This window comes from Coenobita brevimanus, chromosome 63, assembly GCF_032717465.1.
Source record: "Coenobita brevimanus isolate Jiangsu-jjx chromosome 63, ASM3271746v2, whole genome shotgun sequence".
NCBI classification, from domain to species: Eukaryota; Metazoa; Arthropoda; class Malacostraca; order Decapoda; family Coenobitidae; genus Coenobita; species Coenobita brevimanus.
Genome location: NC_137016.1, coordinates 28,858,364 through 28,871,342, shown reverse-complemented (window position 1 = coordinate 28,871,342; position 12,979 = coordinate 28,858,364). Strand labels below are relative to the sequence as shown.

The window sequence follows — 12,979 nt, the reverse complement described above, 5'->3', positions numbered from 1 at the left end:
ACCGATCCCCTGACCCCTTGATCCCCCACAGCCTCCTAATTCCCCCCTGACCTCCCAACTCCTTCCTTCACCCTTCCAACAAATTCACTGACCCCACCTTCCAACCCCCTCACTCTTCAACTGATCCCCTACCTACTCTCCAGGGGCGGGCAACGTGAAGGCGGTGAAAGTCAGCGAACCAACAGTCTGCTCGCCAAGGCCAAGACCAAGACGCTTAACATGACCATCGTGATATCACTCGCGTTCTTCCTCACCAACACACCTTACGTTATACAGGTGAGCTGTTACCTTAAACAGGTGAGCTGTTATGGTATATTGGTGACATGTTATACAGGTGAGCTGCTACGTTTACAGGTGGTACTTTATACTCGTAGAGGTGAGATTACTTTATACAGGCGATATGGTATAAAGGTTAGGTTTTGTTATGCAGTTGAGGTGTTATACAAGTGCTGTGTTATACAGGTGAGGTGTTAACTTATACGAGTGAGATTAGCGAGGTGTTACTCTATACAGGTGAGCCGATACTCTATACAGGTGTACAGTAGCCTTAAACAGGTGAGTTATTACCTTATACAGGTGGGCTGTACAGGTGCGCTGTTAAGTTATTCAGGTGAGGTGTTACTTTTTACACGTGAACTTCTATATGAGATATTACGGTATTCAGGTAAGGTGTTACCTAATACAGGTGAGCTATTACATCATACAGATATGGTGTTACCTTACACAGGTGTGGTGTTAACTTATACAGGTGAGGTGTTGCATTCTTCAGGTGAGATGTTGCGTTATTCAGGTGAGATGTTGCGTTATTCAGGTGAGACGTTGCGTTATTAAGGTGACATGTTACGTTATACAGGTGAGGTATTACGTTATACAGGCAAGGTTTTACGTTATACATGTTAGATGTTACTTTATACAAGTAAGGGTTACCTTATACAGGTAAGACGTCACGTTATTCACAATAGGTGTTGTTATACAGGTGAGGTTTTACAGTGCACATGTGAAGTGTTACGTTATACAGGTGAGGTGTCGCGTCGTACAGGTGACACTGTATTATAATGTCATGTTAGTCTTACGCTAAACAGATGAGGTGTTGTAAAGTTCAGGTACTGTACAGGTGGTGTTATACAGGCGAGGTAACATGCAAGTATTACGCATACAAGTGAGGTGTTATACTGGTGAGGTAGGATACTATGTTATGTAGGTAAGGTGTTGCTACTGAGGTGGTGTCATACAGGCGAGGTGTTACGCTATATAAGAGAATTCTTTGACTATATTACTTCTACGATGGAACACATTCTATCCATTTCTCCTTTCTCTGAAATCTCCATTCTTGGAGATTTCAATGTTCACCACTACCTTTGGCTCTCCTATCCTTTCACTGATCTATCTGGTGAACAAGCCTACACATTTTCTATCCTTAATGACCTAGAGCAGCTTGTACAGCACCCTACCCGTATCCCTGACCGTCTTGGAGAGAGCTCCAACATACTTGATCTCTTCCTTACAACTAATCCTTCTGCTTACACTGTTAATCTTTTCTCTCCTTTGGGCTCCTCCGATCACAACCTTATCACCTTAACCTGTCTTATCGCTCTGGTACGACCTGTGGACCCTCCAAAAAAACGTCGTCTCTGGCACTTTGGAGTTGCGGATTGGGAGGCCCTCAGGCAGTACTTCTTTGATTTTCCCTGGAATGATTAATGCTTCCATGGCTGTGAGCCATCTGAGTGTGCCTTGCGCATTACGGAGGTTATTCTCTCGGGCATGGAAGCATACATTCCTTTCTCATATCCTTTGACTAATGCGTGAAAGCCTTGGTTTAATCACGCTTGTTCTAATGCTGTCCGCAACAAGGAGAGGGCCTATAATAATAGGTATCGGAGCCAACCCACCCCTGAATCACATCTTTTATACATTTCTGCCCGGAATCGTGCTAAGTCTGTTCTTCGCTCTGCTAAAAATAATTTCATCTGTACAAAATGCTCTCAACTCTCTAACTCGAACTCTTCTCGCTCCTTCTGGCACCTTGCCAAAAACCTTTCTAACAACTTTACCTCATCATCCTTCCCTCCTCTTTTCTACTCTGATGGCTCTGTAGCTATTTCTTCTACTGATAATGCAGATCTCTTCGCTCAGACTTTCTCCTCCAATTCCACCTTAGACGATTCCAGTGCTGTTCCTCCATCACTTCCCCCCTCCGACTTCCTCATAGCTAACATTAAAATTTCTTCAGCTGATGTATTTTCTGCCATTGCTGGCCTCAGTACTAATAAGGCATATGGGCCTGATGGAGTCCCTCCTGTTGTTCTCAAGAACTGTGCTTCTGTGCTTACACCCTGCCTGGGCAAACCCTTTCGCCTTTGTCTGTCAACTTGTACCTTTCCTTCTTGCTGGAAGTTTGCTCTCATTCAGCCGATCCCAAAGAAGGGTGACCCTTTCCAACCCTCTAACTATCGTCCAACTGCTTTAACATCCTAAATATCAAAAGTTTTTGAGTCTATTCTTAATAGAAAAATTTTAAAGCATCTTTCCTATCACAACCTTCTTTCTGATTGTCAGTATGGGTTCCGTCAGGGACTCTCCACAAGCGATCTTCTCACCTACCTTTCAGACTCCTGGTCATCCTCCTTTCGGGACTTTGGCGAAAGTTTTGCCATTGCACTTGACATCTCAAAGGCTTTCGATCGTGTCTGGCATAAATCTTTAATTTCCAAACTGCCCTCTTACGGTTTCAATCCTTCTATCTGTGCCTTCATCTCTAGCTTTCTTTCTGGTCGTTCTATATCAGCTGTTGTAGACGGCTATCGTTCTTCTCCTAGATCTGTTAACAGTGGTGCACCTCAGGGCTCTGTCCTATCACCAACTCTCTTCCTTCTATTCATCGATGACCTTATAAGCTGTACATCTAACCCTATCCATTCATACGCTGATGACTCCACCCTTCACCTTTCCATTCGATTCCCACAACGTCCATCTCAGCAGTTACTTCAACAGGCAAGGGATGAGGCTATGGCACACCTAATGTCTGACTTGGCTCGTATCTCTGACTGGGGTAAAAATAATCTGGTTGTTTTTAATGCATCAAAGACTCAGTTTTTGCACCTATCAACCCGACAAAATCTTTCACAGGTATACCCACTTATGTTTAATAATACTCAGCTTAATCTTGCATCATCATTGAACATGCTTGGGGTTTCATTTGCTCGGGACTTGTCTTGGAAAGATCATATTATATCTCTTGTAAAATCAGCTTCCAAGCGATTGGGTGTGCTAGGCCGACTCCGTTCCTTCTTTGCCCCTGCACAATTGTTGACTCTATACAGAGGTTTTATCCGCCCCTGTGTGGAGTACAACTCTCATGTGTGGGGAGGCTCCCCACATACAGCTCTTCTCAATAGGGTGGAGTCAAAGGCTTTTCGTCTCATTAACTCTCCCCCTCTTACTGACTCCCTTCAACCTCTGTCTTTTCGCCGCAGTGTTGCATCTTTATCTCTTTTCTATCGCTACTTCAATTGGTCACTGTTCCTCTGAACTGTCTGCATGCATTCCTCCACTTCTACGACGGGCGCGTAGCACCCGTCTAGCAGCAAACTCTCACCCCTTTTCTGTCCAACTCTCTAACGCAATCAACTGTGGAACTGTCTCCCTCTGTCTGTATTTCCTGCTTCCTATGATCTCCAGTCTTTCAAACGCAGTGTGTCAAGGCATCTCGATATGAATGGATCTTGAATTTGGCTCTCTCTTGTATTTTGTTTTTCTCTTGGAAGGAACAGTTTTGCGAGCTCATTGCCTTTGGTTCCTTCTTCCCCACATTTAAAAAAAAAAAAAATACCAGGAGTGTTATGTTATACACTTGCGGCGTTATGTTATACAGGTGAGAACTTATGCAGGTGCTATACAGGTGTTATGAAGGTGCTATGCTATCCAAGTGTTATGCTATAGGGGTGAGACGTTACGTTAGAACACGTGTTGTACAGGTGAGGTATTATGCTATCCACATGTACAGGCGGGGTGTTACTTTATGTAAGTGTGGCTTTACGTTATAAACCTATACAGGTGAGGTGTTCTACTATAGGCCTACGCCCCCACTAATACCAATACAGCAGTCCTCTATGAGACAGCCTTAGCATGTATTCAATATGGACGGTGGGTGTTCGCGCCGAAGTGGTGACATGTAGACGTGTATGGTATGCAGAAGGACTACTGGGCCTTGGTAGCAGGCTGTGAAGCCTATGCCCAGAGGCGGGCACATAAAAAAACAATGTAAGTTGTTATATTTGTGAGGTGCAACACTAGTGAGGTGGTATACAGGTGTGATGTTACACGTAAGGCTTCTTTAGGTGAGGTTTTAAATATGTGAAATGTTATGATATACAGGTAAGTTAGAATGTTGTACACGTTAGATGCTGTACAGGTGAGGTGGTCACAGGTAAGATGTGAAGTTACACAACTCTGGTGCTGTGCAGGCGAGGTGTTATACAAGTGAGGTTGCTTTTTATACAAATGAGGTGTTAAATTTTATAGTTCAGACGCAGTACAGGTGCTATGTTACACAGGAACAACATTAAGTATTTCAGGTGCCACAGAGGTGAGGTGTTATAGTGAGATTATAATATACAGTTCACATGACACACGTGGTAGGTGGTGGCGACTACACAGGTGAGATTATATTATATATTTCATATTTCACATGATATACAGGTGGCAGAAGGTAGCGGCTATCATCCACTCACTTGACATAGTGCTGCCTATTTCATCCTTCCCCCTTTTCACTGTCTCTATGTATGCCTTCCTCTCTGCCTATTTCTCCCTTTCCTTCTTGTCACTTTCTATTAGTTTTCTTTCCACTTCAGGTGGCTCTACACTGAGTATCAAGCCTAATGGTTTCCTGTAAAACCAGGAAACCATTTACAAGGCTGGGTAGTTACCATATAAGCAGATCAGGGGGTGAAGTGGAGCCTGCTATGGTGCCCCTGCTAACTGGATAGAGAGACGGAAACGCGGCGTCCATTAAGGAACTAAGCCTCCACATTATTCCCCGTGCCTCGCTGTGGCGAGGCGCTGTCAGCCACAAGAACATCTGTTCACTGTACGGGGACGACAATGCAGGGGCGGTTGCTCGCCTGCAGTTGACGGGTCTTCTCGGTCAGACAGACCGGGATTAAATAATTACAAAAACAACATGGCAGACAGATAAGGCACTACAGTATGTTACACAGGTGAAGTGTTAAATTATATAGCTCAAGGGTTATACGGATGAGGCTTAAGGGGGCCTTACAATACTATATATATTGTAATTAATCTTGACACTACCAGATCTGACTAAAATAATATGGCGGTGGTAGGAATAACATACAAGGAACATCCAGGTACGGAAGGTATTTAGAATTCTCTCTCTCTCTCTCTCTCTCTCTCTCTCTCTCTCTCTCTAATCTCTTGAGCCACCGTATTCTATACCTCATCAGCCATGCAAATTGGTTATAACTATTCAGCTCAGGTGAGAGAGAGAGAGAGAGAGAGAGAGAGAGAGAGAGAGAGAGAAAGAGAGATTGGGGGATCGCTCTTCATTAAAGCGTTCAGTACGAGACTTTTTTCGGATGCGGGAGTATCTGTATGAGCGTTACTGTCCGCTTGTCTACCAGTAATGTTTGTTCGTTTGTTTTATCGTAAAACAAGGTGCTTCACTTCCGTAGACTACTGCGACTCTAGTGAAGCTTTATATTAAAGTACTGAAAGACATGTTTCACGACCGCAAACTTTACCGCCTTTAGCAAAGCCCCATATTAGGGCCCTGAAGCGCCCGCATCTCTCTAAAACCTTTATACCTGTTTTGTCGCAGCCAGATAATTTTATTCATACCATGGAATAGCATAAATCTCCATTAAGCCTCTCAGCAGCCGAACGTCTTTAATTTATTCTGGCTGCTACAAAGCGAATTTTTTCAGGTTAGGCTGACCTGCGGTGAAGTGGTCATGGGTTATAGTGTGGTCTCCTCTAACCCTCTGTTTTTACCAGCCGCGATAGCGAAGCTGGTATTGTTTTCCATTTGTCTGTCTGTGTGTATGTATGTATCTGTTAGCACGATAACTTTGCAACCGCTCAAGATATCATCACAAAATTTTACATGTGTGTAGTAGGGATGGAAATCTCCTACGAGTTCCAGTTTGTGAAAGTAGGTCAAGGTCTGTGTCTGTTACAGCGATAACTTCGCAGCCGCTCAAGATGTCATCACAAAATTTACAGGTGTGTAGTAGGGATGAAAATCTCCTACGAGTTCGAAATTGGTGAAAGTAGGTCAAGGTCACGGTCATATTCCGAGCCCCGCTAGATATGTATCAGCTCGCGGCTGCTGTGATTACCCCCTTGGGGGGGGCCTCTAGTTTATACTTGCTGCTGCCAGACGATTGTATTCAGCTTTAGGAAATCTGTCCTGTGGAAGGGGTGACAGGGTAAACTTTCTCATCTCACCCCTATTTATCCCCTTCAAACCTTGGATGTCATTAGTTGTCATTAGTAGTAGTCATTAGTAGTTAGTAGAAGTAACTAATAGTTAGTAGTAGTCATTAGCAGTTAGCGGTAGTCATTAGTAGTTAGTATTCATTAGTAATCGTCAGAGGTAGTCACTGCCGCTACCAGACGATTTAGCTCAGCTTTGGAGAGACTTTCTGTACTGCACGAGTTAGATACTGGCTTTATTTTCTTCACTGTTTCAGTCCTTCCTAAACTGAGTAGAGTTGCGTGGAGGTACCAAGAATAAACGAAAATAATGCGTCATGGGACTGAATGGGTTAATATATACCACTATGAAGGTACATGGGTTAAGATCTCTCTCTCTCTCTCTCTCTCTCTCTCTCTCTCTCTCTCTCTCTCTCTCTCTCTCTCTCACTTCCCCACTCACTTAGGCCCGTATTGTAGTCGGTAAAGGAAACTCCCAAAACCTTTTCCTATGCGGTTTATTTTGCTTGTTACACCTTACTGTCCAAATCTGTGTTGTATAAATCCTTTAAGCACTGCCATACCCTGCAAAAACAGAGTACAAAAGGATATTAACCACCCATAGCCAAAAAAATAAATCAGTAAAGAAGATGTGTTTACGAACTTCCCTACCTGACGAGAATACACTAATAACACTAAGCAGGTAAGGCAGGTTTGGCTGAGTAAAGGGAGACAGGTGTGTGGCGAGATGGACACCTGTTATCCCCTTCACTAACACGGCATCCACAGCCTACTTCTCTTTTCTCTAATATACATTACTTCTTTTCTGTTTACATACCTAAATAAATATTCATTTTCTTCGTACAGTCCAAAATTCATAATAGTTTTGACATCATATCCCAAAACATGTATTCTTGTTCATTTCTACACCAAACTAATGTATCTTTTGTATTTATGCACCAGGCTAGTATACTTTTTTTTTTTACTTTGTTATGGACGTACCGCACACATTCTCTTTAATTTCTAGGCCATAGTACACAAACTTTTTCCATTAATATACCAACATTTAAAATCTTTCTTCAGTTATATACCAACATGCACATTTACTTTTTATGTGTTAGCATACACAATCTTTTTCTTCATTTATATGCCAACATATATTCTATTTTCAATTTATATAAAGTGCAACATACATTTTTTCTGTTGTGCTACTCCAGTCTGTCTGATCAAGCAGACCCATCAGCCGCAGGCAAGCAACCGCCTCTGCTGAGATGTCTCATGCCGATGACAGCATCTCGCCATAGCGAGGCTAAGGTATTATTGTGGAGGTTTGGTTCCTGGGTGGACGCCGCATTTGCTACTTTCCACCCAGTTACCAGGGGGCACCATAGTAGACTCCACATCACCCCGATACTTGGTTATACAGTTACCACCCAGCGACGTAAATGATTTCCTGAGTTACAGGAAACCATTTAGCACATCAAACAGTGTAGTCTCACCTGAAGTGGAAACAAGAGTAATAATCTGTGAAAGGGAAGATGGGAGACACAGGGAGGGGTGAGGACAGACACAAAAAGAATAACAGACAGAAGGAAGAAATAGGCGAAACCACATCAAGTGAATGGACGATGAGCCCCCCCCCACCTACCACCTTTATTTTCCTACTATACATAAGTTTTTTTTTTTCATATTCCTCATTCTATAGGCCAAAAACACATTCTTTTTCAATGTATATACAGTATTATCAAATACCCGGTACCTGGTAACTCTCCGTTTATACCGATACACATAGCCTAATCTTCTGCTATTTAAATACCAATATAATTATTTTCTATCAGTTTAAAATCCAAAGCATAATCATTTTACAAACCACACTGTTCATTCATCTTCTTTTCATCTACAATACCACTTGTACATTTTCGTTTCATGCACCAACTTATGCAGTTTTTTTTTCTTTTATGGTTCAAACGATGCATTCATTTTACTTCTTTGAAAATTCCTTATTCTTTTTTTTTTCTTTTATGTTTCAAGCTATGCATTCATTTACCTTTTTTTTGCGACTTCTTCTTCTTATATCACATATAATACATATTTTAATCAGTTTTGTTTTCTTACAATAAATACCTGTACACATTTTTTTCTTTTGGAAGTTGTCTTATGTATTCATTTCTCCCTTTTAAACCAATCTACAAATTCACTTTCAGTTTTTAAATCAAATCGCGTTCATCTGTATGGCTCTAACCGAAAATGGGAGTTCATTTTCCATTTTTTACCAACTACATACTCATTTTTCTCCAGTTTTAAGTTGTATACTTTGTCATTTTTTTCTGAAATAATAAACTTCCGCTACAGGTATTTCCTCTTATGCACGAAATTCCTTCATATTTCCCACCTTATACTATAAGCCAAAGACCCGTTCACATTTCCCACTATGTGCACCAAACTTGTCTTTAACCCCTTCACTCCGAGGACGTTGTTGTGACCGTTTGCCTGGCTGAACACCATACGTTCCTTTCACCGTTGCTATTGTGTCTGTATCTTAGTGTGGTATATGCTATGCACTGCTTCCTGTGTATTATGTTGTGTGGACCTATTCTACACGCGGAACACGTGTCATCTGTGGCTCCACCCAACTCAAATCAAAGCTGATAACTGAGGAGGCCTGAGTGAAGTTCTGATCTACTCCTAGCTTAGTGTAATCGATCAACTCTATTTAACCCATTTGCGCCCAGTGTCCTCGGTACAGGACGGAACTGGGCATTTTCAAAACTTAGTAAAGAAGGGAACCCTGGGGTATGGAACTATGAGCTTTGCGGCTATGAGCCGATAGGCAGAAGGCAGCACGCTTGGTACTCTTCCAGGACAATCTCTCACGCAGGAAAACTGGGAGCTAGTGGGTTAAGGATACCTCTGATGGGTAAATGTCGGGAGCAGGGGAGGAGGAGGAAGCTTGTACTACAGTGTTCTGATCGAAGTGCTATATTGTCCTGTACGTGAAATACGTGTGTGCTGTAAGTATTTCTTCACTGCCAAAGCTGGAATGTCTGGAGGTGGGATGTTGTTGAAGAGAGGCCAGTAACGAGTGTACGGTAATTGTTCTGTGTCTAGTTGTGTTTTGAGGCTCGTTCATATAATGACAAGGTGTTCTGTGTTAGCACAGACTGCCACAAAGAATTGTTTGCCTCTCATATCAAGATATTCTCTAACGGGAAGAATTTTACTTTCAAAATATAGGTAAGCTGTGGTCTAGAGTTGGTGTTCCCAGTGATGATACTCGGGGCGTTGTTCTTTGTCTGGGTGACATTATTGTGGGTGTTAGATACGATAGAGATCCATGCCCGGGAGCCACAGGATATCGCTGGTCTAATAATATTGTACGTTTTTATTACCCAAAATCTGCCCTGCAAGTGCCATGAATTTGTTAAATCTGGGGATGCACCGCCTCTTGATGTCTTGCATTTGATCTCTGATGGTGAGTCCACTGTCATGTCACTCCAGGGATCTTAATGGAGGTACGCTGTTTCGTGTGATGTTAGGGAAGCATCTGTGTTTATGATAACTGCTGGTGATGAGTGTGGTGGTGTATTTGGCTTAAGCGATTGTAAGTCAGTTGTCCTTTACCCACATCTGAAGCGTGGTGGGGTAGTCTGGTTGCAGTGTGCTGGCTGAGTCTGCGATTTAATTAAAGGTTATTATGGAAAAGTTATGTGCATAAGAGGCAACGTTTGTGGGTGGCTGTGGTGTGGAAATGTCATGCATGTAGAGGTTAAAGTGTAGATGAAAGAACGGAACCCTGTGCAACTCAGTTAGGAAAGTATCGTGTTCATGATAACTTGCCCTACACCATAACCTGTTGTATACCATATAAGCAGTTGGCAGGCCGAGATTTTCTGGTGTTCTCCATGTGTGTAATGTAGGTTTTGGTGATTAATTTACATCGGGGATGACATCAAAGGCTTTACTAATGTCTTCTGTCGTAAATGGCGTACGTGTTGAGGGTTGCGCGGAGTTTATGCCGTCAGATGAGTGTTGTATGAGGTCGGTTTGCAAGGTGTCTGTGAAATGTGGTTCTCAGAACCTTGTTGTGAGGAAGTGCTGTATTGGGGACATGAGGTGTGACTTTGCTAAGAACTGGGTGTCATTATCTTGGATGGTGTACAGAGTAGTGTTGTGGGTCTGTACGGAGATGACTTTGTTGGGTCCTTGTTTGACATAAGTATAGAGATGGTTGTTCAATGTTTCCAGATGTTCTGAATGCCGCAAAGTTCATATGAGTAGTTGTTTATGTTTGCGAGGGTCTTGATACTGTGTGTTCATATTTAGATTTAGGCTTCTGAAGCCATCCGGCTCTGTGATTGTGGAATTGCTCGTTTTCTTGATAATGGTAAGTGAGTGTTACGGAGCAAAGGGGGTTGCGTTGTGGTCGAGTGGAAAGGACTGCCTATGTACAGAAGTTTGTTTTTTCTGACTCCCTGCGTCATAGCATAAAGTGACCTGTTTGGGTAGTGGTCCACGAGTAGGTGTGTTTTTTTACTTATAAGGAGGGATGTTCTGGGTGTTGATAATAATGGCGGCATGGATCTTGAAGGGTATGTTGTTCTTGTTACCTCCAGGCGATTTACTTACATTAGAGAAAATAAATTTTCCAGTGACGAGTTTAGAAAAAGTTTCCTTTAACCCCTTTCATATTCTGATCTCTCTCTCTAAGCTAAAATGATTTCTCTCCCTAAGCTAAAATAAGCAAAGAACAAATACGACTCAGCTAAAAATATATAAACATCATCGGACAGATAGTATTACTAAAACCAGTTTCATCCTTTATGTGTCACTGTCTCTGTTCTGCCATTCACTTCATCATATTCATAACTTTGGTTCACACTAATGCATGGGAAGGGTAGGGTCCATTACAGTGTATAACAATTTCATCCCGTCTTCTGTCGTACGGTCCATAACTCCGTTCCATCTTGCTTTTGCACACTTTAATTTCTCTGACATTACATTCTCCAATTTCGTCACTCTTACTGCCATGAGGGGTTATAGTTTTACCCACACTTTCTCCTTTGCAGTCCTAATATCTGCTTTTCCTGGGCCAACATCATGGTCTAGGCAGTTGGTGGCTTCTTGTGTCTATCTATACAGGTGGTGGAGACAAAGAGCTTTGGGGGAACTGCATTATCGTGTGTTTTGATCTATATCAACAATGGGTCACTTGGTGAGATTTTCCCTCGCATTGTTCTGCCTTATGATGTTACAGACACACTGATTTTGAATGCTTAACACTTTCATTATTTGTGTAGAAGGACGAAGACGCGTAATACCTTGGTCCTGGTGCTCCTTATCTTCCTTAGTGGCAGAGACAAGGTACTAAGTCGCACTTTGAATTACTTCCTCTGGTAGTAAATGCCTTCGCAGGATCATGGGATATTGGTGGTGCGACCGAGTGTCAAAATGAGACTGATATACATAAACGCTAACCCCGACTATATGGGTACATGGTACGTTTCCAAGGTATTGATCCTATTCTTAAGGTAACATTCGAAAGAGTCGACGCGGGAGGGGTGAAAGAAAAGGGAAGGTAGCAAAACTCAGGCCTCAAGCGAGCCGACCGTTCTCGCTGGGAGTAACTTGAAGAAGGGGAATGCACCGTGGTGGTGGGGTGGGGGACCCTGTGAGTGGAGACCAAAGATGAGTAAGATTATGTTCCACCGTGCCATCTGCCTCGAGTAAGTGAGTGAGTTCGCCATGCGAGTGCTTACCCATATCCATTCTTATGTCATTGCAGTATGTTTTTTTTTTTTTTTTTGTTACAGTCCCTAATTTCACCCCCACAGGAGCTGATTATGGCGTTCGGAGACATGCACAAGATCCACCCCAACGTCCTGGCACTCTTCGGCATCATCTCAGCCTCAAACTCTGCCCTTAACCCCTTCATCTACCTCCTCTTCTGCCCCAAGGAGGAGAGAAGGTCGCCCGAGAGTTACCGCGTCACGTTCTCCCGTCGGTGGAACACACTTAATAACAGATCTCCTTCTGCCCCTGCGTTTGCCCAGGCTTGTACCTCCCCGCCCAACACATCGAAATGCAGCAAATGAAGGGATGGTAGTTTGTATGAAGAAAGCTAGTGAGTGAAGAAATAACGAGAGAAACAGTAAAAAGTGAAGGGATGAAAAAGATAAAAGTAGCCTGTGAAGGAATGATGAATATAACAAGTCAGACAAAGTCTATTGAAATGCAACAAGTGAAAGAATGAAAACATTATACGAGTGAAGGGATGACAAAAGCAAAAGTAATAAGTGAAGCGATGAAAGAAATGTAACAAGTGATACTATCTATCTATCTATTGCCAGACGCCTCAATCCCGTTTGGGGTGGCCACAAACAAATCGCCTCCAAGTCTCCCTGTCCCCCTTCATTTCACTGCCCTGCTCCCAACTCACACACCCCTCTCTCATATACCTCTCCACCACATCCCTCCATCTCATCCTCGGCCTCCCCCTCCCTCTTCCCCCCTCCATCTCACTCACATACACTCTCTTCGTCAGTCT

General features: G+C 42.9%; 1 protein-coding gene across 1 annotated transcript in view; it reads left to right on the top strand.

Annotated features, from left to right (window-relative positions):
- The window catches only part of LOC145404491 (cardioacceleratory peptide receptor-like), a 149,614-nt gene extending 137,087 nt beyond the window's left edge, over positions 1–12,527 (top strand). The window contains exons 5-6 of the mRNA XM_080276051.1: positions 144–276; positions 12,267–12,527. Of these exons, the coding sequence (XP_080132177.1) occupies positions 144–276; positions 12,267–12,527 (394 nt within the window). The remainder of the gene's footprint in view (positions 1–143; positions 277–12,266) is intronic.
- The last annotated feature ends 452 nt before the right edge of the window (positions 12,528–12,979 follow it).